This window comes from Hemitrygon akajei, chromosome 7, assembly GCF_048418815.1.
Source record: "Hemitrygon akajei chromosome 7, sHemAka1.3, whole genome shotgun sequence".
NCBI lineage: Eukaryota > Metazoa > Chordata > Chondrichthyes > Myliobatiformes > Dasyatidae > Hemitrygon > Hemitrygon akajei.
The window spans coordinates 34398376-34425349 of record NC_133130.1 but is presented as its reverse complement, the minus strand read 5'-3'; the positions used below and the strand labels follow the sequence as shown (position 1 = coordinate 34425349).

The 26974-nt window shown below is 42.0% G+C and overlaps 1 protein-coding gene across 1 annotated transcript in view; it reads left to right on the top strand.

Moving 5' to 3' along the window:
- LOC140730337 (calpain-2 catalytic subunit-like) overlaps window positions 1-26974 on the top strand; it is a 99883-nt gene that overhangs the window by 22481 nt on the left and 50428 nt on the right. The window contains exon 3 of the mRNA XM_073050616.1: window positions 26160-26278. Coding sequence (XP_072906717.1) covers window positions 26160-26278 — 119 coding nt within the window. The remainder of the gene's footprint in view (window positions 1-26159; window positions 26279-26974) is intronic.

Here is a 26974-nt window from a genome sequence, read left to right as displayed (position 1 = left end):
ATTCCATCACAGTAGATGTGAGTGCTACTGAAGGATGCTCATTGAAGCAACTCACCCACACCGGTATGACCGATGCCCTTTTGAATCAGTTGGGAACTTCCAACTGTAGCAGGGAGAGATTGAATGTTGTTGTGTTTCTGGTACTGGGAAGCCAGGTGGCCATGAATAACACACGCGGGGCAGGTGCAGAACAAAAGTGCAGCTGTTTATTTTACTTGCAAGTCACCTCCCCGGAACACCCTCTCACATTACATCCACTATGTAACACACAGGGAAGCTTGACAGCAACCGGCAAGGCTCAAAATGTGCATGAATATGTAACATCCCTCACCCCTTATTTTAAAGGTTTCTCCCCCTTCCCATACCCAGACCAGCTGCTGAACTGCTAACATTGAATGGAGTAATCATCAAATTCAACCAACAACAAAAAGTTTTCTTTTTCTAAACTAGGGAAAGAGGGTAGATGCCTCTATTCCCAGACATAACCCTGGGGATTATTCTGCCCCTGAGTGCTGAGAGTTAGTCACTAAACTAGAGATTTACTCTGTCTGGAGGCTGTCTGTTCCTGTGAGGGTACCGGGGACCTGGGGATGATGCCAAAGTCATTTTGTCTCTTGTATAGATTTGTGTAGGTTTGTGTAGATTTTGGCTTGGGTCACGCGCGGGAACTCACTGAAGTCTTGAGGGCTTGTTTCATTGTTTGTACAAATCAATCAGCAAGGCGATTAGTGACAGGATGATATGGAGCTGATTTGATGTGCTGAATACAGTTTGCTTCATTAAATAAATTCCTTGAATGCTTCAGAAAGGGGTTGTGGGCCATTGCCACTTTCAAGTTGTTGAGGAAGCCCAAAACAGCTAAAGATGGAATGTAGCTCCTTAGAGCCTTTTTTCAGATAATGTTCTTCATGATGACAACATCGGGCCATTTGTAATGTGTGTCAACTATGACTAAGAACATGTGGCTTTCTATTGGTCCTGTAAAATCTATGTGAATCCTCTGCCATAGTTCTTCAGGCCATTCCCATGGATGCAATTTGAGGAACATTTCTCACTCACTGACAATGTGGGCATGCTCTGCCTTCACCTTTTGTGCTTTGTGAATGCCCGAGTTGTCGATCACATGGCCCAAATATTCAACTGAAGGTAGAAAGAACCAACATCTGTCTTTCTGGACCCTTGGCTCATATTCCTCGAGTCTTTGTAGTGCAGCGTCTAAGTCTTGTAGGTGCTCCTGTCATTTTTCCCAGTAATGAGTAAGTTCTCCAAATAACATTGCACGCCACTCAGTATCAGATTCATTGCTCGCTGAAAAAGTGTGTGAGCCGTGGTGAAGCCCAACAGAAGCCTTCAGTACCTGAAGATTCCTTTGTGAGTCACTGTGCTTAACGGTTCTCTGTGACTCTGACTCCACATGCATTTGCAATTACTCTTGACACAAAATTGTCTTGCTAAATGTTTGTCCTCTGGCCAATCCTGCAAAAAAGGTCATCCATGCAGGGAAGAAGGTATTGTTCAGTATAAGAACTGGATTAATGGTTACCCCGAATTCTCCACAAAGCCTTAAAGACCTGTCCCTTTTTTAGGACAGGAATCACTGGAATTGCACATTTACCTACACACATTGATTCCAATATCTTACTCCAAACTAGTCTTTCCAATTCAGTCTCTACTTTTGGTTTGAGGGCAATTGGCACCAGTCTTGCCTTTGGGCACTTGGGTTCTGTGTCGTCAGCCATCTTGACATTGATTCCTTTAATACTGCTCAGTTCTCTATTGAATACTCCTGCATGTTTCTTTAATACCTCTTGTAGACCAGTGCTGCCACCAATCGAGTGCACCTTGTGCCTGTTTGGGTTTAAGCTGCTTCAACCATGATCAGCCCAAAAGCACTGGATAACTACTATCAACAATGTACAGTGGAGGTTTCTTTCTTTGTTCATTAATCTCCCCTCACTGGAACAGCTTCACCAGTGCAAGTCTGTAAAGTCAACCTTCACCCTTCTTAGCTGAGAAGCTGCAATTTCTCCTTGTTGGCTGTCTCTGACACCAGCAATACTGCCGCACTCATGTCCACGTGCATCTTCACTGTGGCCCCATCCAATAACTGCCCTTGTCCTGCAACAGATAAAACATGCAAAGTTTTTTCAACCATGGAGTGAGAGTCACTGAATCCATCCTCAATATGCTACAACTAGTTCATGTTTCTCTTTGGCAATCAAAGCAGTGTAATAAAGTAAACAGACTTTTAGAAAAAGGGTCTTTTACTTTTACAGGGACATTCAGTATATCCCTTTTTGCCACAGTTTTGGCAATCTAAATCCTTATACCACTATTCTTTGGCTGAATGCTCAGTTTTGCCACAACAGTAACATTGTCAGTAGAAACTATATGAACTTCGGAAGATGCGCTTAATAGTTGTGCTTCTTTAGCTGCCATCTTCATAGATCTACAGTCAATTGCCTTCTGTAATGTTAGTCTGCCCTCTGTAAGTGAATGTTTCTGAATTGCCTCACTATGCAGACCACATATGAATCTTATCGTGTAATGTATCATTCAGCAACTGCCCAAAATCAGAGTGTTCAAACAATTGCTTCAGCACCACCGCAAAATGGGAAGTAGACTCACTTTCCTCTTTATTCTTTCTATGAAATTTAAACCTGTCAGCAACAATGAAAGGTTTGGGTGAATAGTGGTCCTTTATGACTTCAACAATATCCTCATAAGGCTTATCACCAGGCTTAGCAGGTTGCACTAAACTGTGTAATAAAAGGGAACTATGGAGCTATGAGGGAGGAGCTGGCCAAAGCTCAATGGAACAATACCCTAGCAGGGAAGACAGTGGAACAACAATGGCAGGTATTTCTGGGAATAATGCAGAAGGTGCAGGATCGGTTCATTCCAAAGAGGAAGAAAGATCCTAAGGGGAGTAAGGGGCGGCCGTGGCTGACGAGGGAAGTAAAGGGCAGTATAAAAATAAAAGGGAAGTATAACATAGCAAAGATGAGCGGGAAACCGGAGGACTGGGAAGCTTTTAAAGAGCAACAGAAGATAACAAAAAAGGCAATACACCAAGAAAAAATGAGGTACGAAGGTAAACTAGCCAAGAATATAAAGGAGGATAGTAAAAGCTTCTTTAGGTATGTGAATAGCAAAAAAATAGTTAAGACCAAAATTGGGCCATTGAAGACAGAAACGGGTGAATTTATTATGGGGAACAAGGAAATGGCAGATGAGTTGAACAGGTACTTTGGATCTGTCTTCACTAGGGAAGACACAAACAATCTCCCAGATGTAAAAGTGGCCAAAGGAACTAGGGTAAAGGATGAACTGAAGGAAATTTATATTATGCAAGAAACGGTGTTGGATAGACTGTTGAGTCTGAAGGCTGATAAGTCCCCGGGACCTGATGGTCTACATCCCAGGGTACTTAAAGAGGTGGCTCTAGAAATCGTGGACGCATTGGTAATCATTTTCCAATGTTCTATAGATTCAGGAACAGTTCCTGCTGATTGGAGGATGGGTAATGTCCCACTTCTCAAGAAAAGAGGGAGAGAGAAAATAGGGAATTATAGACCAGTTAGCCTGACGTCAGTGGTGGGAAAGATGCTGGAGTCAATTATAAAAGAGGAAATTATGACACATTTGGATAGCAGTAGAAGGACCAGTCCGAGTCAGCATGGATTTATGAAGGGAAAATCATGCTTGACTAATCTTCTGGAGTTTTTTGAGGATGTAACTATGAAAATGGACAAGGAAGAGCCAGTGGATGTAGTATACCTGGACTTCCAGAAAGCTTTTGATAAAGTCCCACATAGGAGATTAGTGGGCAAAATTAGGGCACATGGTATTGGGGGAAGAGTACTGACATGGATTGAAAATTGGCTGGCTGACAGGAAACAAAGAGTAGCGATTAACAGGTCCCTTTCGGAATGGCAGGCTGTAACCAGTGGGGTACCGCAAGGTTCGGTGCTGGGACTGCAGCTGTTTACAATATACATTAATGATTTAGATCAGGGGTGTCAAACTCATTTTAGGTCATGGGCCGGATTGAGCAAAATGCAGCTTCATGCGGGCCGGATCAGTCGGACGCGTGCGAACGCAGCTTTCGTTGCCTCCGTTTTTTCAGCCTGCTCTCGTGTGTCTCAGTCTCTGCTATAACTACAAAGTGTTTCACTTTACAAATTCCGTTTCTTATGAAGAAGACTGCCGAGCAAGACTGCCGAATAAACACTAAAAACCCTGAAAACCTAGTACCTGAATAAATTCAGCATTAGCCATATCATACGCCATAGGCGCTTCGATTACTGGGGCCAGCTTTAATAGTAATTAGATATTATCTCGTGGGCCAAAGATAATTCCACCGCGGGCCGGATTTGGCCCGCGGGCCTTGAGTTTGACATATATGATTTAGATGAAGGGATTAAAAGTAACATTAGCAAATTTGCTGATGACACAAAGCTGGGTGGCAGTGTGAAATGTCAGGAGGATGTTATGAGAATGCAGGGTGACTTGGACAGGTTGGGTGAGTGGGCAAATGTATGGCAGATGCAGTTTAATGTGGATAAATGTAAGGTTATCCACTTTGGTGGCAAGAACAGCAAGGCAGATTACTCGAGAATTTAACATCGGTAGCTGAGCGAAGGGCGCTGAGTAGGCTACGGTCAATTATGGATAACTCTGAACATCCTCTACATAGCACCATCCAGAGACAGAGAAGCAGTTTCAGTGACAGGTTACTATCGATGCAATGCTCCTCAGACAGGATGAAGAGGTCAATACTCCCCAATGCCATTAGGCTTTACAATTCTACCGCCAGGACTTAAGAACTTTTTAAAAGCTATTATTAATGCTTTTTGAGATAGTGATTTAGATGCATATCATATTTTTTACTGAGTTAAGTATTGTATGTAATTAGTTTTGCTACAACAAGTGTATGGGACATTGGAAAAAAAAGTTGAATTTCCCCATGGGGATGAATAAAGTATCTATCTATCTATCTATCTAAATGGAGTCAAGTTAGGAAAAGGGGAAGTACAACGAGATCTAGGTGTTCTTGTACATCAGTCAATGAAAGCAAGCATGCAGGTACAGCAGGCAGTGAAGAAAGCTAATGGCATGCTGGCTTTCATAACAAGAGGAATTGAGTATAGGAGTAAAGAGGTCCTTCTGCAGCTGTACAGGGTCCTGGTGAGACCGCACCTCGAGTATTGTGTGCAGTTTTGGTCTCCAAATTTGAGGAAGGACATTCTTGCTATTGAGGGAGTGCAGCATAGGTTCACATGGTTAATTCCCGGAATGGCGGGACTGTCATATGTTGAAAGATTGGAGCGACTGGGCTTGTATACACTGGAATTTAGAAGGATGAGAGGGGATCTGATTGAAACATAAAAGATTATTAAGGGATTGGACACACTGGAGGCAGGAAGCATGTTCCCGCTGATGGGTGAGTCCAGAACTAGAGGCCACAGTTTAAGAATAAGGGGTAGTCCATTTAGAACAGAGATGCGGAAAAACTTTTTCACCCAGAGAGTGGTGGATATGTGGAATGCTCTGCCCCAGAAGGCAGTGGAGGCCAAGTCTCTGGATGCATTCAAGACAGAGTTAGATAGAGCTCTTATAGATAGCGGGGTCAAGGGATATGGGGAGAGGGCAGGAACGGGGTACTGATTGTGTATGATCAGCCATGATCACAGTGAATGGCGGTGCTGGCTAGAAGGGCCGAATGGCCTACTCCTGCACCTACTGTCTATTGTCTAAAAGTTGGAATATGAATATCACCTGAAGTTTGATTTGCCAGTGCAAAATATTCAAATCCTTTAGTATATGAACTCCATTGCTCTGTCGTTTCATCAGATGGCCCCCATACTACTAAACATTGTCACCATTTTCAAGCACAGTGGTATTCCAGAAAAGTCTAATCCTGCAGCCACTTTCTTTTTGCTCGGCCACATTACACAGCGGTATACTGCCAGCATTGCACTTGGACTTTTTTTTTGCTGAAGGGAACAAAACAATAAATATCACGTCAGGACTTGTTACTTTGTCGCCATTTGCTACATATAGGGTGCTGGAAAGCTGGGTGGCCGTGAATAACACACAGGGGAGATGGAGAGATGAGGGACAAACTTAGTTTGCTTGTAAGTCACTTACACAAACTGCCCTCTCACATTATGTTCAGTATGTAATACACAGGGAAGCTCGACAGCTACCTGTAAGGTTCCAAACACGTGTAAGTACAGAACAAATTTGTCCTTGAACACTCCCCCCAGTTGCTTGGCACAGGTTTTCATCCCCTACCAGGTACATCTTCGGGTCTAGGTGCCTTGTGAGGGTTCGTCCCCTTGAAGATGTTTTGACATTGGCCTCTGAGACCGATATCACAGGGTTACTGAATGGTGCAAGGATTTGCACAGTTATAGTTTTATTCTTCAAGACTTGCGTAAAAGGTGTTTGGCTTATCAGGGAGATGTAAATGGCTATATAATGAGCCATTTGTCACACTGCACTCACTGTCTCATTGATGTCTCCATCCTCAAAAGTAACTTTACATGTATATGCCTTGGTAGCATTGCCCATGTTGGGCACCTTTGGCTACCTCACCTGGGGATCACTCTGGGCTGCAGCTACTCCTATGTGGCTCATTTCACTGTTTATGGTTCACTGCAGCGGTAGGGAGCTCCAAGGAGAGGAGAGTTCGTCAGCTTCCTTTGGCTCCTGGGAGCAAGCTTAAGCACTTGCTATGCAGGTTTTCCCAGAGTTCAGTGACTGTGCCCTCATCCTCAGTTCCTTATGGGTTGTTATAGACGGGTGGTAATGGGGACAAGCTCCCACTAGGTATTAAGTGTTCCCAATGGCGTGTGCTTTAAATAGCCTCTGACACCCAAGTCCAGCTCCTGGCCTTCATGTGTGGCTCAGCTACTGAGCCCGGTGGAATCGTTCCTACTGACAGAAGGGCAAAGGCACGTTACTGGTGCCTTAAAACCAGTCACTTCGGGCAGCTGGGGCTCGTCCACCATGGTTGGTAGCTCATCTAGGAGAAGTAAAGCCTGATCTTAAACCTCTGCTGCCTTGTAGATGTACCCACTCATTGGGAAGGCTTCAAGAGTAATGGAAAAAGCCAGAGCTGGAGTCCCTAAGGCAGTCCAATGTCTTTCTGTCCAACTGGCGACTCCTTCAACGCTGCTGGTGCCACTCCTCCAGGTTCATCACATGTGTGGATAGGGGGAGTCTGTGGCACAGGCAACAGCTTGCCCTCCATATTGTACTGGCCAGGCTGAAGTATCTAGCCAGCTAGGACACAAAATCCATGGTCGGTCCTGACGAATGGGAGCCTTTGGTTCCGGTCCTTGTCCTTGCAGCCTGTTGAGGCCCTCCATTGGACAGGGTTGACGGTGGATATTGTGTCATAGCTGTCTACCTGACGTGCAGACCAGGGCAGTGCGATATGGAGGGCAAGCTGTTGCCTGTACGGCAGGCTCCCCCTCTCCACGCAGCTCATGAATCCACAAAGGAAAGGCAGAGACTGGTACGGTTTGGCACCAGCGCGTCACAGGAGTTGCTGGTCAGTGTCGAACTCGATGCAGGACTGCCTCAGGGACTCCAGCTCCGGATTTTTCTGCTGAGTTTACTCCCAAAGCCTTTCCCATGAGTAGATATAGCCACAAGGCAGCAGAGGTTTGAGATCAGAGTTGTCAACCACAGCTGATGAGCCTTATCTCCCTGAAGCAACCGGATTTAAGGCACCAGTCACCTGCCTTTTCTCCTTCTCCTGTCAGTAGAAATGGTTCCGCCAAGCTTAGTAGCAAAGCCACACATGAACACCAGCCGCTGGACTTGGTTACCTATTTGAGATGTACGCTATTGGGAGCATTGGTAGGGGGAGTTTATCCTCACCACCTTCCCTGGCTATGACAACCTTAAGGAACCAAGTCCAGCTTGTTAACCCTGGAGGATCTCTGGTTCTTCACCCTTAAGTCATGTTTGTGTTACTATTCTTCACCAGAGAGTCAGAAGCCCTTCAAGACTCTGAGAGCATACTTGTCCACACATCAATGCAGCATGCATTCATTCAGTAGCAATATTCCTTGCAAGTGGAAGCTTGCTGCTTATTTTGTGATGAGTTCCTCTGAGCATTGGCTGCGAATACCTCACTGGCTGAGCTGCATGAGAAATTGGCAATTGATCAACAGGAAACGCCTCGTTGAAACCAACAATGTCAGTTTCTGTTTGGCGTGATACTTTGAAATACTGTACTGTAAACCTTCATATTCAAGAGTTTGTCCCTTTTGACTTTTTCCACTTTTTAAATTGTCAACTCCACAGACATTGATATCTGTACAATAAGCTCCCTCTGTCCACACAATTAAAAATCTTATTTAAGTGCATTTTCTTTCACGTCTTTCTGTAGGAAGCTTTCTCTTGCACCTGCGCTCTGGGGTTGGCCTGAATTTATTCAAATGAAATAGTTGAGGCTGAGCACAAAAGATTTACCTATTGTGGCAAACACAACAAAGTAAAGGCAAGCATAGAAATAATACAAGATTGATGTGAAACTGCTGAAAATATGTATAATAGTTCAACGTCTGTACATCAATATGACATCTGTACACTGTACTTTATGCATCTTTAGCACTAACCTATGACCTTCACATACACGTGCTTCTTTTCTGCACTTTTCTTTCCTGAACTTAGTTCCTCCATTACTCTAAAGAAAGCAAACAAAAGTTGCAGATGGTCTAATCTGAGAAATGCTGGAAGAACTCAGCCAGTCAATTACTATCCCAAGTGACCCTTCGTCGGAACGATGGTGTGAAGAACGGCAGGCCTCTAGTTTTCAAATTGAAGCCAGGGTGAGGAGTGAGAGATAAGAAGGCACAAAAGAAACACAAAGGAGCCACCTTCCATTGTTGGTGATGACTCCTATTGGCAATTATTTTTTAAGCTCCCTTTTAATGTTAAATGTTGTTGGGCGTGTTCCACAAAGATGGAAAACTTGTGGAAGAATTTTTGAAGTGGAAGAAGCTGTTGTGCTGGGGCAGTTTCGCTCTCTTGATCTCAGAAGTCCAAGTCCAATGGTACAAACAGGTGTCACAAACTGAGGTCCTCCCTAGTTACCGTGGATGACCGTGGCATCGTCTGTGCCTTGTCATGCCCTTCGCTCTCCATGCTGCCTTTCTGGCTATCGGATCTCACAGGAGATCACATCCACCCAGCCCACCGGAGCAATCTTCATATTCTGGGACAGGCACATCCCTAACTCACCAGGGAAAGAGGGCGCTGGCTACCCTCACCTGGTTTAGCCTGCCTGTTGAAGCTGTGCACTGGAGTGTGGCTGCTGTTGCACGCAAGCAGAAAAATATCATCAGGAAATTCAGTCCATTCATCATGCCCTCAGATCAACACATTCCATTTATTACAAGTTACTTTTATCACAAATGATGATGGGGCAGGCTACAACACCAAAACAAAAATAAGAAATTGCCCTATGAAAGGTACAGTGAATCAGTTATAATTGCAACTGCACGTAGTTAGATTTTTTTTGAAACAGAAATGCTGGCTGAAGTTTTCTGTAAAAGGCTACTAAGAACCTTCCTTACTTTTTAATCCAAAAAATTGTGACCATATGCTTGACACAACCTCTCTTTTGATTGTGCTGCTTTGCTGCTGCCACACATTGGCTGTTCACCCATTTACAAAGATGCTTTAATAGGGAAAAGCCTGTGTGCTTCTTTGCATTCCATTAACAGTTGGTAAACAGGTTTTATTTCAGTGGTAATGCATTTTTAAATGTAGTTGGGAAGAGAATCTTGTTGGCACCATCTCTGGCTCAAGTAGTGTTTATTTGCAGATATTGACAGATCATTTTGGAAATTTCCAGTAATCTGCATTTTGTCTGTTCTCGTAATCTGCTTGAAAAGTCCATTAAAGAGTCAGTTTTGTGGCTAGTATTTAATTTTAATCATTTTAAGGTAGCACTTGAATTTTTTTAGCTATAGTTCCTTTCACAATAAATTATTCTTGCTATTAGGCTGTCATACTGTATGTGCCCTTCCATTCTGTTATCCTGTATACATCCTCCTTAAATCCTTTCTGCACTAAGTTTCCAATGCTCCCAAAGTATTAAGTATATTTTATCACTGTTTCTTCAATTCTTAAGTAGATAATTTATGTAATTGTTATCATTCTCCTTTATAAATTTCTGTGGGGCTATCTGTTTAGATATAATGAGCACTAATATATTTTTTAATTCTATGGACAATTGAGTTTTATTTATAGAGGCAGAGAGGGAGATACAGTATAGAAACAGGCCCTTCAGCCCGTTGTGTCTAGGCTGATCATTAGCGACCCATGTTTACACTAATTCTGTGCTAACTCACTTTATTTTTCTACATTGCTGGCATATGCTTCACAGATTCTACCCCTCGTCTCCACCCGAGGAACAATATGCATTGGCCATTTAACCTACTAATCCACATATTTTTGGGATGTGGACGGATATCTGTGCAGTCGCAGGAAGAACGTGTAAGCTCCACGTAGCCAGCACCGGGCGTCAGGACTGAACCTCTGTCTCTGGAGCAGTGGCTTCACTAGCCACTGCCACCCTACTTGATCACTTCCCAAATTAAGGAAGCAGTAATAAAATGTACTTAATACTTCGGGAGTATTGCTAGACCAATGTTCTTAAAGTGATGAGGCTAGTTAAATTTGAACAACCTCAAGGTAGAGACCAAGTTACGCTAAAATATTTCACGTGGTCATCCCATGTTGAGAGGTCCTCCTCAAGCCTTGTGGGCAGCCAATACATATGAACAAGCTTTTGGGAGACCAGGAGGATGGACGGGAATCAATGTGCTGGCATCTGCAGGGCTACAGTTATGCTGGGTGGGAACAGACCATTTCCACGTACCTTCTCTCCCTCACCGTCAGCCAAATCAAATAATTTGGGGGCTGAATTGTGCTGAGCAGAGCTGGGAACACTGAGTCAGGCTGGCTATCAGATGCTCTGCTCCCTCTCTCATCGCATATCCAACTTACAACACATTTACAGTGTTACTGACAGTTCTCAGGAATGGAACCATACTGTAACCTGGGGAGGGGGAATTTATATATCTTCTTTTCAATTGATTAAGTCCTGGAGCTTGTTTTTTTTTCTTTTAAGTTATGATTGAATGGTACACCCATTTTTAACATGGCCCTTCCTTGAATATTTTAGGATAAGCAAATGTGTATTTGTGTCATGCTTTTAAAACCAGTCCATTAAGCTAGCATTGTGTTCTGTATGTGGAAGTTTTAAACCACACCCATGCTTCTCCAACCAGTGAAAGGAGTTTCTTGCTGTTTGTTACTCAACCTTAATCAGGAGTAATATTTCTCTCTATCCTACCACAATAATCACTGTAAATGTGGGCGTAGTTTCTGATCAATTTTCTTGTGCACAAAATGCGGAAGGAATTTTATGAACGTGTCTGAACAGCATCCTGTCGCTTGAGGTGAGCCTGCTGGGATTGAATAAGTGAGCTGATTAATGGAGACAGCTGGAAACTTGGTGGGTTGAGCGCTTTTATATGGATGTGTTTCAGAGTACTAAATGATGCACTCTTTGCAACTGCCTGTGTAGCAATCATCAATAATGAGTTGATGTATGGCTTTTAGGGTGGCAGAGGAATGCATTTGCAGCCAATATTTCCTGTGCATTTGAATGCACTGAGCAAGAGAACTAGCTCTGCAAATGCATTAGGGAATGAAGAAGTATTTAAACAATATTAAAAGAAAACTGCAGAAACTGGAAATAGATAGATAGATAGATAGATACTTTATTCATCCCCATGGGGAAATTCAACTTTTTTCCCAATGTCCCATATTATAAAATATTATAAAACTGTTCCCTGAAATGCTCTGGCAATGTATGTGACACTGGGGAGAATAAACAGGAATGAATGTAAATGGGTGCCCGTTGGTGGATGCACTCAGTATTCCAAAGGGCCTGTTCGCTGATGTTTGACTGCACGGTAGAAGAGCAAAATCTGGATCGGTGCCCATCAAGTCGGACAGCAGCTCTGGAAGGAGAAAGAAAGTTAATGTTTCAGTTCTTCAGAAGAACTAATGTAAATGCTTTTCGTTGCCAAACACAAAAGTCCCTCAGCTTTTACTCTGGCATCGGGCCAATTTCCAATCTAATTTTCCACACTGCCTTGTACTTCTACTCCTGAATAGTCTTTCATGTAGGACCTTGTCAAAAACGTTATTAAAATTTATGTAGACTATATAAAGACTACATCAGACTTCCTTGTGACCCCTTCAAAGACCTCAATCATTCTAGTCATTATTTATCTATTTTCAAAGGGACTACTCGATTACATTAGTCTGGTCCAGCATTTCACACGTACTCACCTTTAACCCCACACTGATATCATTTCCTTTCTGAAGACAGTCACAAAATAGCTATTGAAAATCTTGCCCACATCCTTCATCATTGCATGTGGGCTCTACTTCCCTCAATTATTCTCATAAAAGCTTCTGTTGCTGACAGGAAATTTCATGGGTATTAATATGGTCTGGAAAAAGAAAGTTTGATACCTGATATTGTCTTCTGGTCTACCTTCCTCGTATTATGCACTGATCCCATTGTACCTCCCAAGATTCTCTGCTTTTTATTTTACACCTTTTTGTGTGAATAACTTGCATTACCTCATCCTGCCAGTATGCAAAGATAGATTTATATAATTTGATCAAGGCAGTTGATGCATATGCCGAACAGGTTTTACCTGACACCAACAAAAGATGTGCCTCGCCTATTTGTTTGCAGGCCAATTACTTTGTTAGATCATTTTAATATAAAAAATTGGCTCTGATGCAAATTTTGCCCTTTTCCGCCATGGTAGTGTAGTTGGTAGCACGGCACTGTTCTGGAGTTTGGAGTTTATTTCTGGCGCTGTCTGTAAGAAGTTCTGCTTGCGACTGCATGTGTTTCCACAATCCAAAGATGTCTTGGTTAGTAGTTTAAGTGGTCATTGTAACGCGTCCTATGATCAGGCTAGAGTTAAGTAGGTGGTTTGCTGCACAGTGCACCTCATTAGGCTGGAAGAACCTATTTCACATGGTATCTCTTAATAAATAGTCTTGCAGCATAGAACCAGGACTCTCAACACCCGAGGCTGCACTGACCAACAACCACCAGTTTACACGAATTCCAGTTTATTCTCCCCATGCCCCATCAACAGCCAGAGCTCTTGGGGAAGAATGGTCATAATATTCTGAGAAATTTGATACAGCTATTGAAAATGATTTGGTTCAATCTGAAACCTGGGTTTTAAATTTAAAAGCAGTCTATTAAAGTATCAGACAGGATGTATGTAGTGTTCTCATTTAGGTGTAAAAACTCTGAACTAAACACCAAGGTAAACCATAGTCAATGAGGGCACGATCGCAGTAAGATTAACCGTTTACTGTTCACTCTTCCACATTAACGTATGGTGAAAACTGTTGATAAAAGAATACAAAATATATACAGTATTTGTTTCCTTCTTGACATCACATTTACATCATAAATACTTGCAAAAGTAAAACTACAACAAACTATATTACGTTAAAGTACAACATACAGTCAGAATCTACCTATGCCATCAACTGGCTTTAAATACACTTCACACAAACTATCCAGCAACTCTTTCAATAGCACAAGAAAATAAACTTTATCAACCGTCATTACTTTTAACAGAATCAGCATTTTTACTTCAACATATCGATTATCTTATGAACTTACGGGCGTTGCTTCTATGATGTTTCTCAGAAACTTTCCTTGAGCTGATCCTGCACACACAAGCCCCCTCCTTCCCGCTTCTCCAAACCGGTATTTCCCCACAAGATGCGGCAAAACCAGGTGTGACATCATTGCATGCCGTGATGCATCACAGACAACGAATTTACTTTCAACAACCTTAACTTCCACTAGAAAATAATTACAAACGAACTCCTAAAGCGAAAATGTAATAAATTAAACGAATGCCTTAAGAGCAACACAATGCAGCTAGGCTAAATTGGGACGCGGTAAGCAAGGAAGGGCTAACTTTAAACAATCAATGCCGTTTACATTATATATCACTTTATAGTTATAGTTTCATAGTTATCACATTATAGTTTCATAATTATAGATATAAAAATAAGAAACCAGAATAGGTAAAGCATTTCTGAGACAAAAAAAATTACAGTATCAGAATAAGGGAAAAAGGTCTACAATTTCACCAAAAAAATCAGGAGATTAGAAGATGAACAAATTTCATAATTTGGCAGCTTTAAATCTTTTCCTTTTAAAGTTCTTGAGATCCATGTTTGCAGATTAAGTCGCTTTCTATTCGAGAGTATGAAACTAACTTGCAACTTGAAGTACAACAGGAGTTCATTTGCCTGAAATTCTGCATTATTAAAAATTGAAATGCTCTGTGAAGTACACCACAGGCTAGATGGTCCAAAGCAAGCTGAGAACATTTGTGGGGAATTCAGAGAATTGCCATGTTGTTCATCTATGAATCCAAATGTGTTTGTGCTGAAGAGTTCAGTTGATTTCTGGAAGATGCAGTGAGAATGATGGAAACTTGATCCTTTGTGGACAGGAAGTTTTTCAGGAATTGTGCAGTAGAATGGAGATGGATTGTGTTGGAAGTGAAAGCAATCTTGGTGCAGGGCAGGATAAGGAATTTAAAGTGACAGTTTTGAGTCAAGCAAACCCCTATGTAGTTTGCAGTCCAGTTCAACATAAATACCACAGGACCTCTAATATTTAATTTTCTTTTTCTTAAACTCTTATTAGGTGCCACTCCTTGCAGAGCCTCTTGATATTGATTTGGGTATGGTTGTTTTGTGGGGCCCATGAATACCCCATTATCAATGTTGATACATGAGTTAGCCGAACTGGAGGTAAATAGTAATGAATGGGAATAGGAAGGGAATGTACTTTGGAAAGCAAATCTGCCTTTGACAATGAAAAGATTTAAATATTTGCAAGGTTCAAGCAAGTCTGGTGATCCCACATGTAGGCTAAGATCAGTGATGAGGCTGGCTCTTGTGGTTTAAAAATCATGTTAACAAGTGTGCAATAAAGTTAGTTTGTAATAACTAACTTTCAACCAATATCCTTCAGAGCCTTCATAGTGAGCCATTCTCTCTTTGAGCAGCTTTCCGACATGCATATTGTGTTGGGTCTGCCTCTTAAAGGAATATAAACTCAGGTTAAGGATTCTTGACAGAAGGATGTGGGAAAAAAAATGAATTTCACACCTAAAAATACTGAAAGTTAATGCAAAGAATTCTGAACAAAATATCTAAGAAAATTTGTAGTTCCTAACTGCTTCACCTATGCTGTTGGATGAATATTTTTTGTAATTCAGAGACTAAATTCAGTCTGTATCTAGCCATGTGCCATGATCAAAACATACTTGCTTCTTCAGGAACAATATCTGCAACATGTATTTTATAGTAACTTGCTGTAAGCCTCAATCTACCCAGATGGCATGAATTATTTATATTTCAAAAGCAATTGAGAGATTTCTAGTCTATTGGCCTTAATTCTGGCTAACTCTACTTCAAAATTCAAAGTATATTTATTATTAAAGTACATGTATGTCACCACATACAACACTGCAATTCATTTTCCTGTGGGCACACTCAATAAATCCAATAGCCATAATAGAATCAGTGAAAGACCACACCCAACAGCGTGGACAACTGGGTACAGAAAACAACAAATTGGGCAAATACAAATGAAACAAAAAAGTAATAATAATAAATAAATTAGCAATAAATATTGAAAACCTGAGATGAAGAGTCCTTGAAAGTGAGTTCACAGGTTGTAGGGAACAGTTCAGTGATGGGTGAGTGAAGTTATCCCCTCTGGTTCAAGAGCCTGATGGTTGAGGGGTAATAACTGTTCCTGAACCTGGTGGTGAGAGTCCTAAGACTTCTGTACCACCTTCCTAGTGGCAGCAGTGAGAAGAGAGCATGACCTGGATGTTATGGGTCCCTGATGATGGATGCTGCCTTGCTGCAATTAATGCTTCATGTAGATATGCTCAATGAAGGGGAGGGCTTCACCTCTGAAGGACTGGGCAGTATCCACTGCTTTTTGTAGGATTTTCTGTACACGGGCATTGGTGCTTCCATACCAGGCTGTGATGCAGTCAGTCAATATACTCTCCATCACGCATCAGTGAAACCTTGTCAAAATTATAGATGTCATGCCAAATCTGAGCAAACGCCCAAGAAAGCAGTGATGCTGCCATACTTTCTGCATTATTGTCCAGGACAGGTCATCTGAAATAATAACACCTAGGAATTTAAAATTGCTGACCGCCCCCCCCCCCCCCCAATGAGGACTGGCTCAGGGACCTACATTTGCCTCTTCCTGAAGTCAATAGTCAGCTCCATGGTCTTGACGGCATTGAGTAGGAGGTTTTTGTTGTGGCACCACTCAGCCTGATACCATAATGGTAAATGCAAAGCCAACACTGTTCTTTGGAGAGTGAGTAAACAGTTCATACAAAGGTATTTCACCTGCTGGATACTGCCATTTCAATTACTGAATGACACAATATGATTGCGATGGGGGAGGACAGAGAGAGTGTAAATGAGTTCCAGCAAAAAAAAACCTGAAGCATGTAGCTCTGCAGAAGAGCTTGTGTTGGCTTTGTTTTCAAATACATTAGAACACGTGAAGGCTGCGCCTCCTTACGGTAACAGGCTCTGCTCCCACCGTAACAGGATGGTGCGCTTGGGGACTTGGCCAGATAGTTCTCTCTTGACATTTGAAGAGGTGGAAGGTTTAATGTTAAACTTGTTTCTTCATCTACCCCACCCTCGCCCATTGTGAAATTAAGAGAAATATGCAAATCTGAATGTAGTAGTCCCAAAACCAGATCTACCATGTTACTGGCCTGGGAGATGAGTGTATTGGAAATTAAATGTTATTTCTTACTTCCTTTTCAGATTTTTTACTTCCTTATATTAGCTCTTGTTTGTATTCAAATATTTTGCACATTTTGTGTGCCACAGTTCCTGAGACGACGTTAGACTGTGTAGAGGGAGAGCGAGCATGGGCATCTGCAAATTTTGCATGCACAGCTCGCAAGACGACATTGAATTGTGCGTAATTAGGCACTTGGCAAGATCCAATAGAAAAAGTTAGGTTTAAGTGGAGCAGCCATTATGTGAGTGGGCCAGTGTTTGAGTGGGGAGTTGAGGCATTGGCTCATTGAGGTTTAGATGAGGGTAGGCCATTTAAAAAAAAAATATATATATATATACTTTTTTCTTACTGCACAGAGCAGTGGGGGTGCCAGGCAGGATGGTGGAATGCTCTGTTTGGGGTATGTGAGGAGGCACCTGTGTCCTTGATGACTACACCTGCAGGAAGTGCATCTGCTGCAGCTTCTAATGGACTGTGTTAAGGGGCTGGAGCTTGAGGAACTCCGGGTCATTTGGGAGGCTTGAGTGGTTGATAGGCAGGACAAACAGGAGGTAGCTACAGCTAAGGTACAGGAGACAATTAACTGAGTGACTGTTAGGAGAAGCGAAGGGGATAGGCAGAATACCCCTGTGGCCATTCCCCTCAACAACAAGTAGGGTGCAGCTTTGGACCCTGTTTGGGGAAATGTCCTGGCAGAGGAAAGCCTCAGTGGTCAGGCCGTTGGCGCTGTGTCTGGCCCTGTGGCTCAGAAGGGAGGTGGGTGTTGGTGGGAGGGGGGGGGGGAAGAGGTGAGCTGTAGTGGGAGGGGATTTGTTGGTTATGAAACAGATGGCAAGTTCTGTGGCTGAGAATGAGATTCCTGGATGGTAAATTGCCTCCCAGGCACTAGGGTCTGTGATGTGTCAGATGGAGTCCACAGTATTCTTAAGCGGAAAGGTGCCAAGATCCACATTGGTACCAGTGATATGGGTAAGAGGGGTGATGAGGTCTTTTAAAGTGATTTCAAGGAATTTGGTGCTAAGTTAATGACAGGATATCCAACGTTTGGTCTCGGGGTTGCTACCCATGCCACGTGCCAGTGAGGCAAGAAACAGAAAGATCAGACACTTTAACACATTGCTCAGGAGATGGTGCAGAAGGGAGAACTTCAGATCATTGGGCTCTCTTCCCTGGGAAGGTGGGACCTGTACAGAAGGGACTGTTTGCACCCGAACTGGAGGAGGACTAATATCCTAGCGAGGAAGTTTGCCACTTCTGCACGGTTGGGGTAGGGTGTCAAACTAGAGTTACAGGAGTTGAGAACCAGAGTATCTGAACTGATGGGGGAATGGTTGTGGGGAAAGTTGTTAATGCCTACATGCAAAGTCTGGAATCAAATGGAAGGAGTATTGAAGGAAAGGCAGATGAGCTTTAGGCATGGATCAGCACGTGGAATTATGACATTGTAGCCATTACTGAGACCCAGTTGCCAGAGGAGCAGAATGGGCAGCTCAATGTTCTGGGCTTCCGTTGTTTTGGATGTGATAGAGCGAGAGGGGTTAAAGGGGCAGCTTAAATATCAGGCAGTGCTCAGGCATGACAGACTGGAGAGCTCATCTAGTGAGGCTTTAGGGGTAGAACTGAGGAATAAGAAAGGTGGGGGGTGGGGTGTGTGTGTGTGTGTGTGTGTGTGTGTGTGTGTGTGTGTGTGTGTGTGTGTGTGTGTGTGTGTGTGTGTGTGTGTGTGTGTGTGTGTGTGTGTGTGTGTGTGTGTGTGTGTGTGTGTGTGTGTGTGTGTGTGTGTGTGTGCGTGCGCGCGCGCTTAACTCCTGGTGGAGTCATCGGGGCGCCGTCACAACAAGCTTTTTTTTATGCTCATCGTACGGAGTGTCTTGGGCATCTGAAACCTGGTGGAGCCCCTCCCTCTCCAGCTTTTCTTCTTAAGAAGTTTGCGGGATTTACAGGAGCAAATTTGCTGAGAGATTCCAGACAGTTGCAAGAAACACAAGGTTGTCATCATAGGTGATTGTAAACTTCCACATATTGACTGGGACTCCCATACTGTAAAAAGGCTGGATAGGAAAGAGTTGGTCAAGTGTGTTCAGGGAAGTTTCCTTAATCTACACAGAAGTCCAAACTGTAGAGGGTGTGATATTAGATGTCCTGTTAGGGGATGAGACAGGGCAAGTGACTATAGTTCATGTTTTTTAAAATTTATTCACATATGGGATGTGGGCGTTGCCAGCGAAGCCAGCACATTTCCCATCCCCGGTTCCCCAACCTGAGGAACACCTTGGATCTGCTGATCGTGATGCCACTAGTTTCAAGATCATTATGGAAAAGGGTAGGTCTGATCCTCAGTTGAGATTCTAAATTGGAGAAAGGCTAATTTTGGTGGTATCAAAAAGGACCTGGCAAGTGTGGATTTGAACAGGTTGTTTTCTGGCAAAGGTGTACTTAGGAAGTTGGAGGCCTTCAAAAGTGCAATTTTGAGATTACAGGGTTTGTATGTTCCTGTCAGAGTAAAAGGCAAGGATAACAGTTTTAAGGAACCTTGGTTTGCAAGAGATATTGAGGCCCTGCTTAAGAAAAAGGATGTGGTGCATATCAAATAAAAGCAGAAAAGAACAAATGAGGAACTTGGAGTATAAGAAATCCAAGAGAGTACTTAAGAAATAGGGTGAGGTGGGGGGGGGGCTATAAGAAGGCATGAGGTTGCTCTAGCAGACAAGGTGAAGGAAAATCCTTGGGGGCTTCTACATATATATTAACATCAAAAGCATAGCAAAGGAGTAAATTGGTCCTCCGGAAGATCAGAGTGCTAATCTATGTGTGGAGCTGAAGGAGATGGGTGAGATCTGAAATGGTTTTTTATTTTGTGTCTGTATTTACTCGAGAGATGGACACAGAGTCTGTAAGTGTTAGGAAATGCAGCAGTGAGGTTGTGGACTGTGTATAGATTATAGAGAAGAAATTGTTTACTGACTTGAGGGAAATTAGGCTGGATAAATCCTCAGGGCCTGACAACATATTGTAACATACCGCATAGGTATCTTGTGACTATCTTATGACCATGGTGTAATTGAGCATGATGTAATGGTGTTGTGATGGTGGGGTGATGTAATTTCCCGCCAGTGAGAGGTCATGTGATGGCCTGTTCTAACAGGTATAAAACGGGAAAACCTTGCTGTGACAAATTCGTTGTTTAATTTGTCAGTTACTCCATTATGCTGCGTATTCATCTCATGACGCAGTTTTGTTTTAAAGTGGAGTTTTACTTTCTATCTTAAGTCTCAAAGGTTATTGCCGGCAGTTTCGCTAAACACTGCCAGTTGTGGTTTGGTTTCTACCTTTGCAATTCAGTCGGAGAGTGAAGAATTTACCGAAGTACAGAAAACCGAAGGATCGAGAAAAGTTGGTGGTGTTGGCAGTAATACAGGATCGATCTTATTGAATCCTCGTTCAAGGAGGTAGTAACCTGCATCCGAGATAGCCCCTGCATTGTGAAAGCAGGAAGGGCTGGGGGCAGCATTATTCACCAAGGAAAAGGTCAGTGCCTTTAAGACGTTCTTATTTCCTTTGTCATAAATCCTTCAGACAAGGCATATTTCGACTGGGATCAGCAGTAACGTCGTGTCGTCAAGGAATTCATTACTTCAAGAAAGTCTCTCCTAATTGTGTAAATCATTTTGGACTTTCGCATTCACCGTTTATCGCTTTAAGAACTGTGTTCGCATTTATTGCTTTAAGAACTGTTCGAGTTGCCATATAGCAGTTAACTTCCGGCTAAGTTAGTTGTTTGTTTACTTATCATTTTTATTGAGCAGTGTTTAATAAATGTTTTATTTGTTTATAAAAAACCTGTCTCAATTCTATATTCATTGTTGCCGTACATAACAATATTCCCTCAGACCCTGTGGGAAGCTAGTGCAGAAATTGTAGAGGCCCAAGCAGAGATATTTAAAATAACATTATCCATGAATGAGGTGCTGGAGGACTGGAGGATAACTAATGTTGTTTTCTTGTTTAAGAAAGGCTGTAATAATAAGCCTGGAAACATCAGTCTATTGGAAAGAATTCTAAGGGACAGGGCATCAAAGTATTTGGGTAGATGGGCTGATTAGGGATAGTCATCAATGGCTTTGTGCATGGTAGGTCAGGTCTAACCAATGTTACTGAATTTTTTGAGGAAATTATCAGTAAAATAAATTAATCCAGTACCGTTAACCATGGTGAGGAAACTATCAGAGTGCCATAAAAACCACCTGTTCCATTGAAATCTATCATCCAGACTGTATCTGCTCCCTATTTGGCTCCAGATCCAACCATCAGGGGTGACCTCATTGAAAACTATTGAATGTTGAAAGATCTCGATAGAGTGGATGTGGAGAGGATGTTTCCTATGGTGGGAGAGTCTAAGACCAGAAAACACGGCCTCCGAATAGAGGGGCGGCCTTTTAGAATGGAGATGAGGAGGAATTTCTTTAGCCAGAGAGTGGGGAATCTGCGGAATTCATTGCCACAGACTGCTGTGGAGGCAAGTCATTGAGTATATTTAAGGCAGAGCTTGATAGATCCTTGACTAGTCGAGGCATGAATGGATACGAGGAGAAGGCAGGATATTGGGGCTGAAAGGGAAAATGGATCAGGTGATGAAATGATGGAGCAGACTTGATGGGCCAAATGGCCTAATTCTGCGTCTATATCTTATGGTCTAATGATCTAAAGTTGATGAAGGTAAAGCTGTGGATGGGGCCTACATGGACTTTAGCAAGGTCTTTGACAAGATCCCGCATGAGAGGTTGTTTAAGTAGATTCAGTCGCTTGGCATTCAAGATCTGGTGGTAAATTAGACATTGGCTTTGCAGGAGAAGTGGTAGTAGACAGTTGCCTCTCTGACTAGTGGCGTGCCAGATCGATCATTGTTTGTCATCTATATCAATGATTTGAATGATAATATGGTAGACTGTAACAGCAAATTTGCAGGTGACATGAAGATTGGGGGTGGGATGGACAGTGAGGAACACTATCAAAGCTTGCAATGGGATCTTGTCCAGCTGGAGAATTGGACTAAAATGGCAGATGGAATTTAATGCAGACAAGTGTGAGGAGTTGCACTTTCAGAGGACCAAACAGGGTAGGTCTTATATGGTGAGCAGTAGGACATTGAGGAATGCTGAAGAAAAAAAAGTGATCTGAGTATTGTTACGGATTCAGCAACAATAAATATATGAGTGAGGCAGGGTTTTTTTTATAACAAACAAAACGTTTATTAAACACTGAAAAACAAACCCCCAAAAGTAAACAAACAACTAACGTAACCGGAAATCAGCTGCTGTGCGGCAGCTTAAACAGTTCTTAAAGGAATAAAGCGAAGACAGTTCTTAAAGCGATGTTGCAAAAACAGTTCTTCAAAGTAGTACTGCAAAAGTTCAAAATGCTTACAGTCCGTTAAAGGAGAGACTTTTTAGACGATTTAAATTCTCTTTCATGTCATGTTGTTGCGGTTCCCAGTCGAACTATACTTTTCCCCGGAGAATTTACGAAGATGAAAATGAAACGGCTTAAAGGCACTGACCTTTCCTTTACAAAACTGTACCCAATCCTTTCTGCTATATTTCGCAGGGATTAACACAAGCACAGTCAACAAATTCCTTCCGAATGAGGATCAAACAAGGTCGAACCTGTTTCACCGTCGAAATCGACTTTCCTCGATCTTTTAGCTCCCGAACTCCGATCTTCACTCTCCACTGATTTTTAACTGGCAGTATTATAAAGAAACTGCCGGCAATGACCTTTTAAACTTTAGGCATTAAATAAAACTCCATCTTTCAACCAAACTGCGTCATAATATTGGACCACGCAGTGGCATGGAGCCATGGCAAATCCAGCCACGAACTGCCCCTCCTCACAGGGAAGAGTCCTCCTTTTATACCCTGTTAAAAAAAACCTGTCACATGACCTCTACTGGCGGAAAAATGACGTCACTCCACCATCACAAGACCACTACCTTAAGTCCGGTATAGCTTCAACACCACTGTCACGTGACAAGTACAAAATACCCACGGGTACGTAACAGTATACAGATCCGTAATTCCTTGAAAGTGGTGTCACAGGTAGATAGAGTCGTAAAGATAGCTTTAACCGCATTGCCTTAATTCAATGTATTGAGTACAGGAGTTGGGATGTTATATTGAAATTGTTATATGTTGTTGAGGCCTAATTTGGAGTATTGTGTGCAGTTTTGGTCACCTACCTACAGGAAAGATATAAATGTTGAAAGAGTGCAGAAAAAATTTACAAGACTGTTACCAGCATTTGAGGTCCTGAGTTATAGAGAAAGATTGGATACATTAGAACATTATTCCCTTGAACATAGAACATTGAGAGGAAATTTGATAAAGGTATACAAAATTATGAGGGTATAAATAGAGTAAAAGCAAGCAGGCTTTTCCCACTGAGTGCATGGTCAATTGGAGACATCAATAACAGAGGGAGGGAGAGAGTCCCAGAACTGAGGCTGAGTTAGATTAGAACTAGAGAACATGGGGTAAGGGTGAAAAGTGAAATATTTAAGGTGAACATAGGGGGATCATTTTTTCCACTCTGAGGGTGGTGACAGTGTGGATGGAGCTGCCAGCACAAGTGGTGAATGTGGGTTTGATTTTAACATTTAAGATAGATTTGGATAGGTACATGGATTAGGCTTTGCTGGAGAAGGGGTAGTAGACAGTTGCCTCTCTGACTGGAGGCCTGTGACTAGTGGCATGCTGTGGGGAGTGGACCCCACTTGGAGTACTGTGCTCAGTTCTGGTCACCTCACTACAGGAAGGATGTGGAAACCATAGAAAGGGTGCAGAGGAGATTTACAAGGATGTTGCCTGGACTGGGGAGCATGCCTTACGAGTGAACTCGGCCTTTTCTCCTTGGAGCGACAGAGGATGAGAGGTGACCTGATAGAGGTGTACAAGATGATGAGAGGCATTGATCATGTGGATAGTCAGAGGCTTTTCCCCAGGGCTGAAATGGCTAACATGAGAGGGCATAGTTTTCAGATGCTTGGAAGTAGGTACAGAGGAGATGTCAGGGGTAAGTTTTTTATGCAGAGAGTGGTGAGTGCGTGGAATGGGCTGCCGGTGATGGTGGTGGAGGCAGATACGATAGGGTCTTTTAAAAGATAGATACATGGAGCTTAGAAAAATAGAGTGCTATGGGTAACGCTAGGTAATTTCTAAAGTAAGTACACGTTTGGCGCAGCATTGTGGATCGAAGGGCCTGTATTGTGCTATAGTTTTTCTATGTTTCTATGGATGAGAGGGGTATGGTCCAGGTGCAGGTCGATGGGACAAGACAGATTAATGCTTCTGCACAGACTAGATGGGCCAAAGGGAATGCTTCTTGGCTGTAGTGTTTTATGACTCTAAGTATATTAAATACAGAGCATTTGAAGGATTATTGTTTAATTAATCTGTTGCTACACATGCCTCTAATTCAAAAAGATGCTGCCAGTTTAGAAGTTTTTTTTAATGGTTGGTTAGATCAATATTAGCTTTACAGAAAAACTGAAAACATTAAATATTTTGTATCAATGGACAATCTATCATTCTGTTTCCTTCTGGAACGATTTCTGCTGTGGAATAAGGAGGCAGTTCAGTCAACTTTCTTTGAACAGTAGTTAAATTTGAGGAGTTGGCTTATATTAGATGATGCCACGTATGCTGAACATTACACTTCTTTAATTTATAAAAGCAGCTATTTTTCATGCTGAATTTCACCAAACCTCCTCTCCTTCACTAGTTATATAGACTTCAGATCCCCCTGACTGACTCTTCTAAATTCTGTCCTCCCGTACACCCATATATCCTCAAAGTAATTCTGTTCAGCTAGATTTTTCTCTCCAATATCTCTATTTTTCATATCTATTTTCTTCTTTACAACATTAACAGTTCATAAGGCCTGGTACATTAAAGAATGGCACTTGGTCCCTGTTCCCCTGCCCCTGTCCCCCACATGCGCTTGTGTACAGAAATTGCTTGAGTCTCAATAAAGGTAACCATGATGATAATGGTGACCATAAAGCTACAGCGTTTTGTAAAAGCTCCTATGGTTGACTAATGCCCTGCAGGGTAGAATATCTGCCATACATAACTGGCATGGCCCAAATGTGGCAGCTGATATACCAATATAGTTGATTCTTAACTGCTTCCTGTGTGGACAGACAACAAACACTGGCATTGCTAATGTCCACAACCTGAGTCAATAATAAAAATAAAAGCTCTGCTTCTGATGGCAGCTCAGAGTTCATTTAATAAAACCATGAGCTACAGAGCAGATAGAAATCCATCCTTTGTTCTCGTTTCAGAAACCTGGCCATCTAATTAGCCTGTGGTCTTTTGCCTGGAAAGTGTAAGAACAGTTGTTGACACTGAAAGCACAGAAAGAGAAATCAGAAATAGAATTGTGTCAAAAATCACGCTTTGCAAGAACAGAATTAGGGATTAGGTTTCACAATTAATTGAAGTTAATTATTGCTTTTGCTATGTAAGTATCTGAAAGGAAGAATTGTCCAAATACTGATTGCTCTCTATGGTTGATATAAGAAAGTTTAAGAATATAAGCACACTTATGGACAAGGTGTGAACAGAATACATTTTCCACCATGCTGGTTACCCACGTAATGGTAAAATCTCCTGCACTAGGATGAGCATGATAGAAACACAAATGTGAAAGTTGATCACATTTAACTTAACTGGATGAGGATGGATCACTGTCTAAAGACAGTCAAAGATTGATCTATTTAAAACAGAGAAAGATTTTTTGATATTAATATTTCGGGTCAAGTGGGATCAATGTAGTAGGGTGATACTCAGTCAACTGGTTACCCATGGTTTTATTGAATGGTGAAGCAGGTACAAGTGATAGAATAACCTATTTATTCTATCGGTTATGTTCTTATGAATGTTGTTTTCTCATGTTCTTATCAGGAGAATGTCCACAAAGTCCTTAATTGCCTTTTTCTGCCTTACAAATGCTTCCATCCATCCTCCATTCTAAACTTCACCTCACCCATAGGTTCTCCCACCTCAGAGTTTTAATGCTGAAACTCTATTGTTTTACACAGGGATGCCTCTGGAACTTTGCGATAAATAAAGCTGATATCTGAAAGTGTGCATTTGCATAGATTATGGAATATAACATTGTCTCTTGTTTTCCTATATAGGTGACTGCTGGCTTTTGGCTGCCATTGCATCACTGACCCTGAACAATGAGGTTCTACACAGAGTGGTGCCTGAAGGACAAGACTTTAGCTCTGATTATGCAGGAATTTTCCATTTTCGGGTAAATCAAATGACTTCTACTTCAAAATTTTACTGTAACGGAGCAGGATGAATTTAAGAATCCTTCTTTACAAGGAGCAAAGAGTTATGTGAAGCTTTGTCTATTCAAAGTGCATGTCAAGATTTGAGTGTGCATGATGGGTAAAAGTGCTGGGAATCACAAGTAAATGGATGGAAGGGGAAGAAGAAAGGCAGATAAAATATCTTGAGTTAGGGTTGAGAACGGAGGCTGCAATCGGCAGCATCCAGCAACCGAAGGGATTTTTAATGTAAAGATGTTAGAACATTGATTCAATCCAAAATGGTCAGTGTCACTTTATCCTTTGTGTGATATTGTTCTGTCACCTGCCCGTTTCCTTTACATGTTTACTTGAAATAGTATACCTGTGTTGTGTATTTACTATTTCAGTAATATTCGAGTAATATTGTAAATATATTGTTTGATTAAGTATTCTTTGTTTGCTTAAATTCTTTATGGGTTATATGTAAAATTGTATGAATGGCATACGTTATTATGCCTCCACATTATAATTGTGCGCACCTTGCTTAAATAAAAATTGAAACTAAGACGGGCGTTCCCAACTCCATATTTCCTTTCAATTAGTAGTTTTATATTCTGGAGTTTCTAAACATAAAAATTTGCATCTATTCTGTTCATCCTGTGATTGTTTTAGACACTGAAAATTCTTAAAGCAAA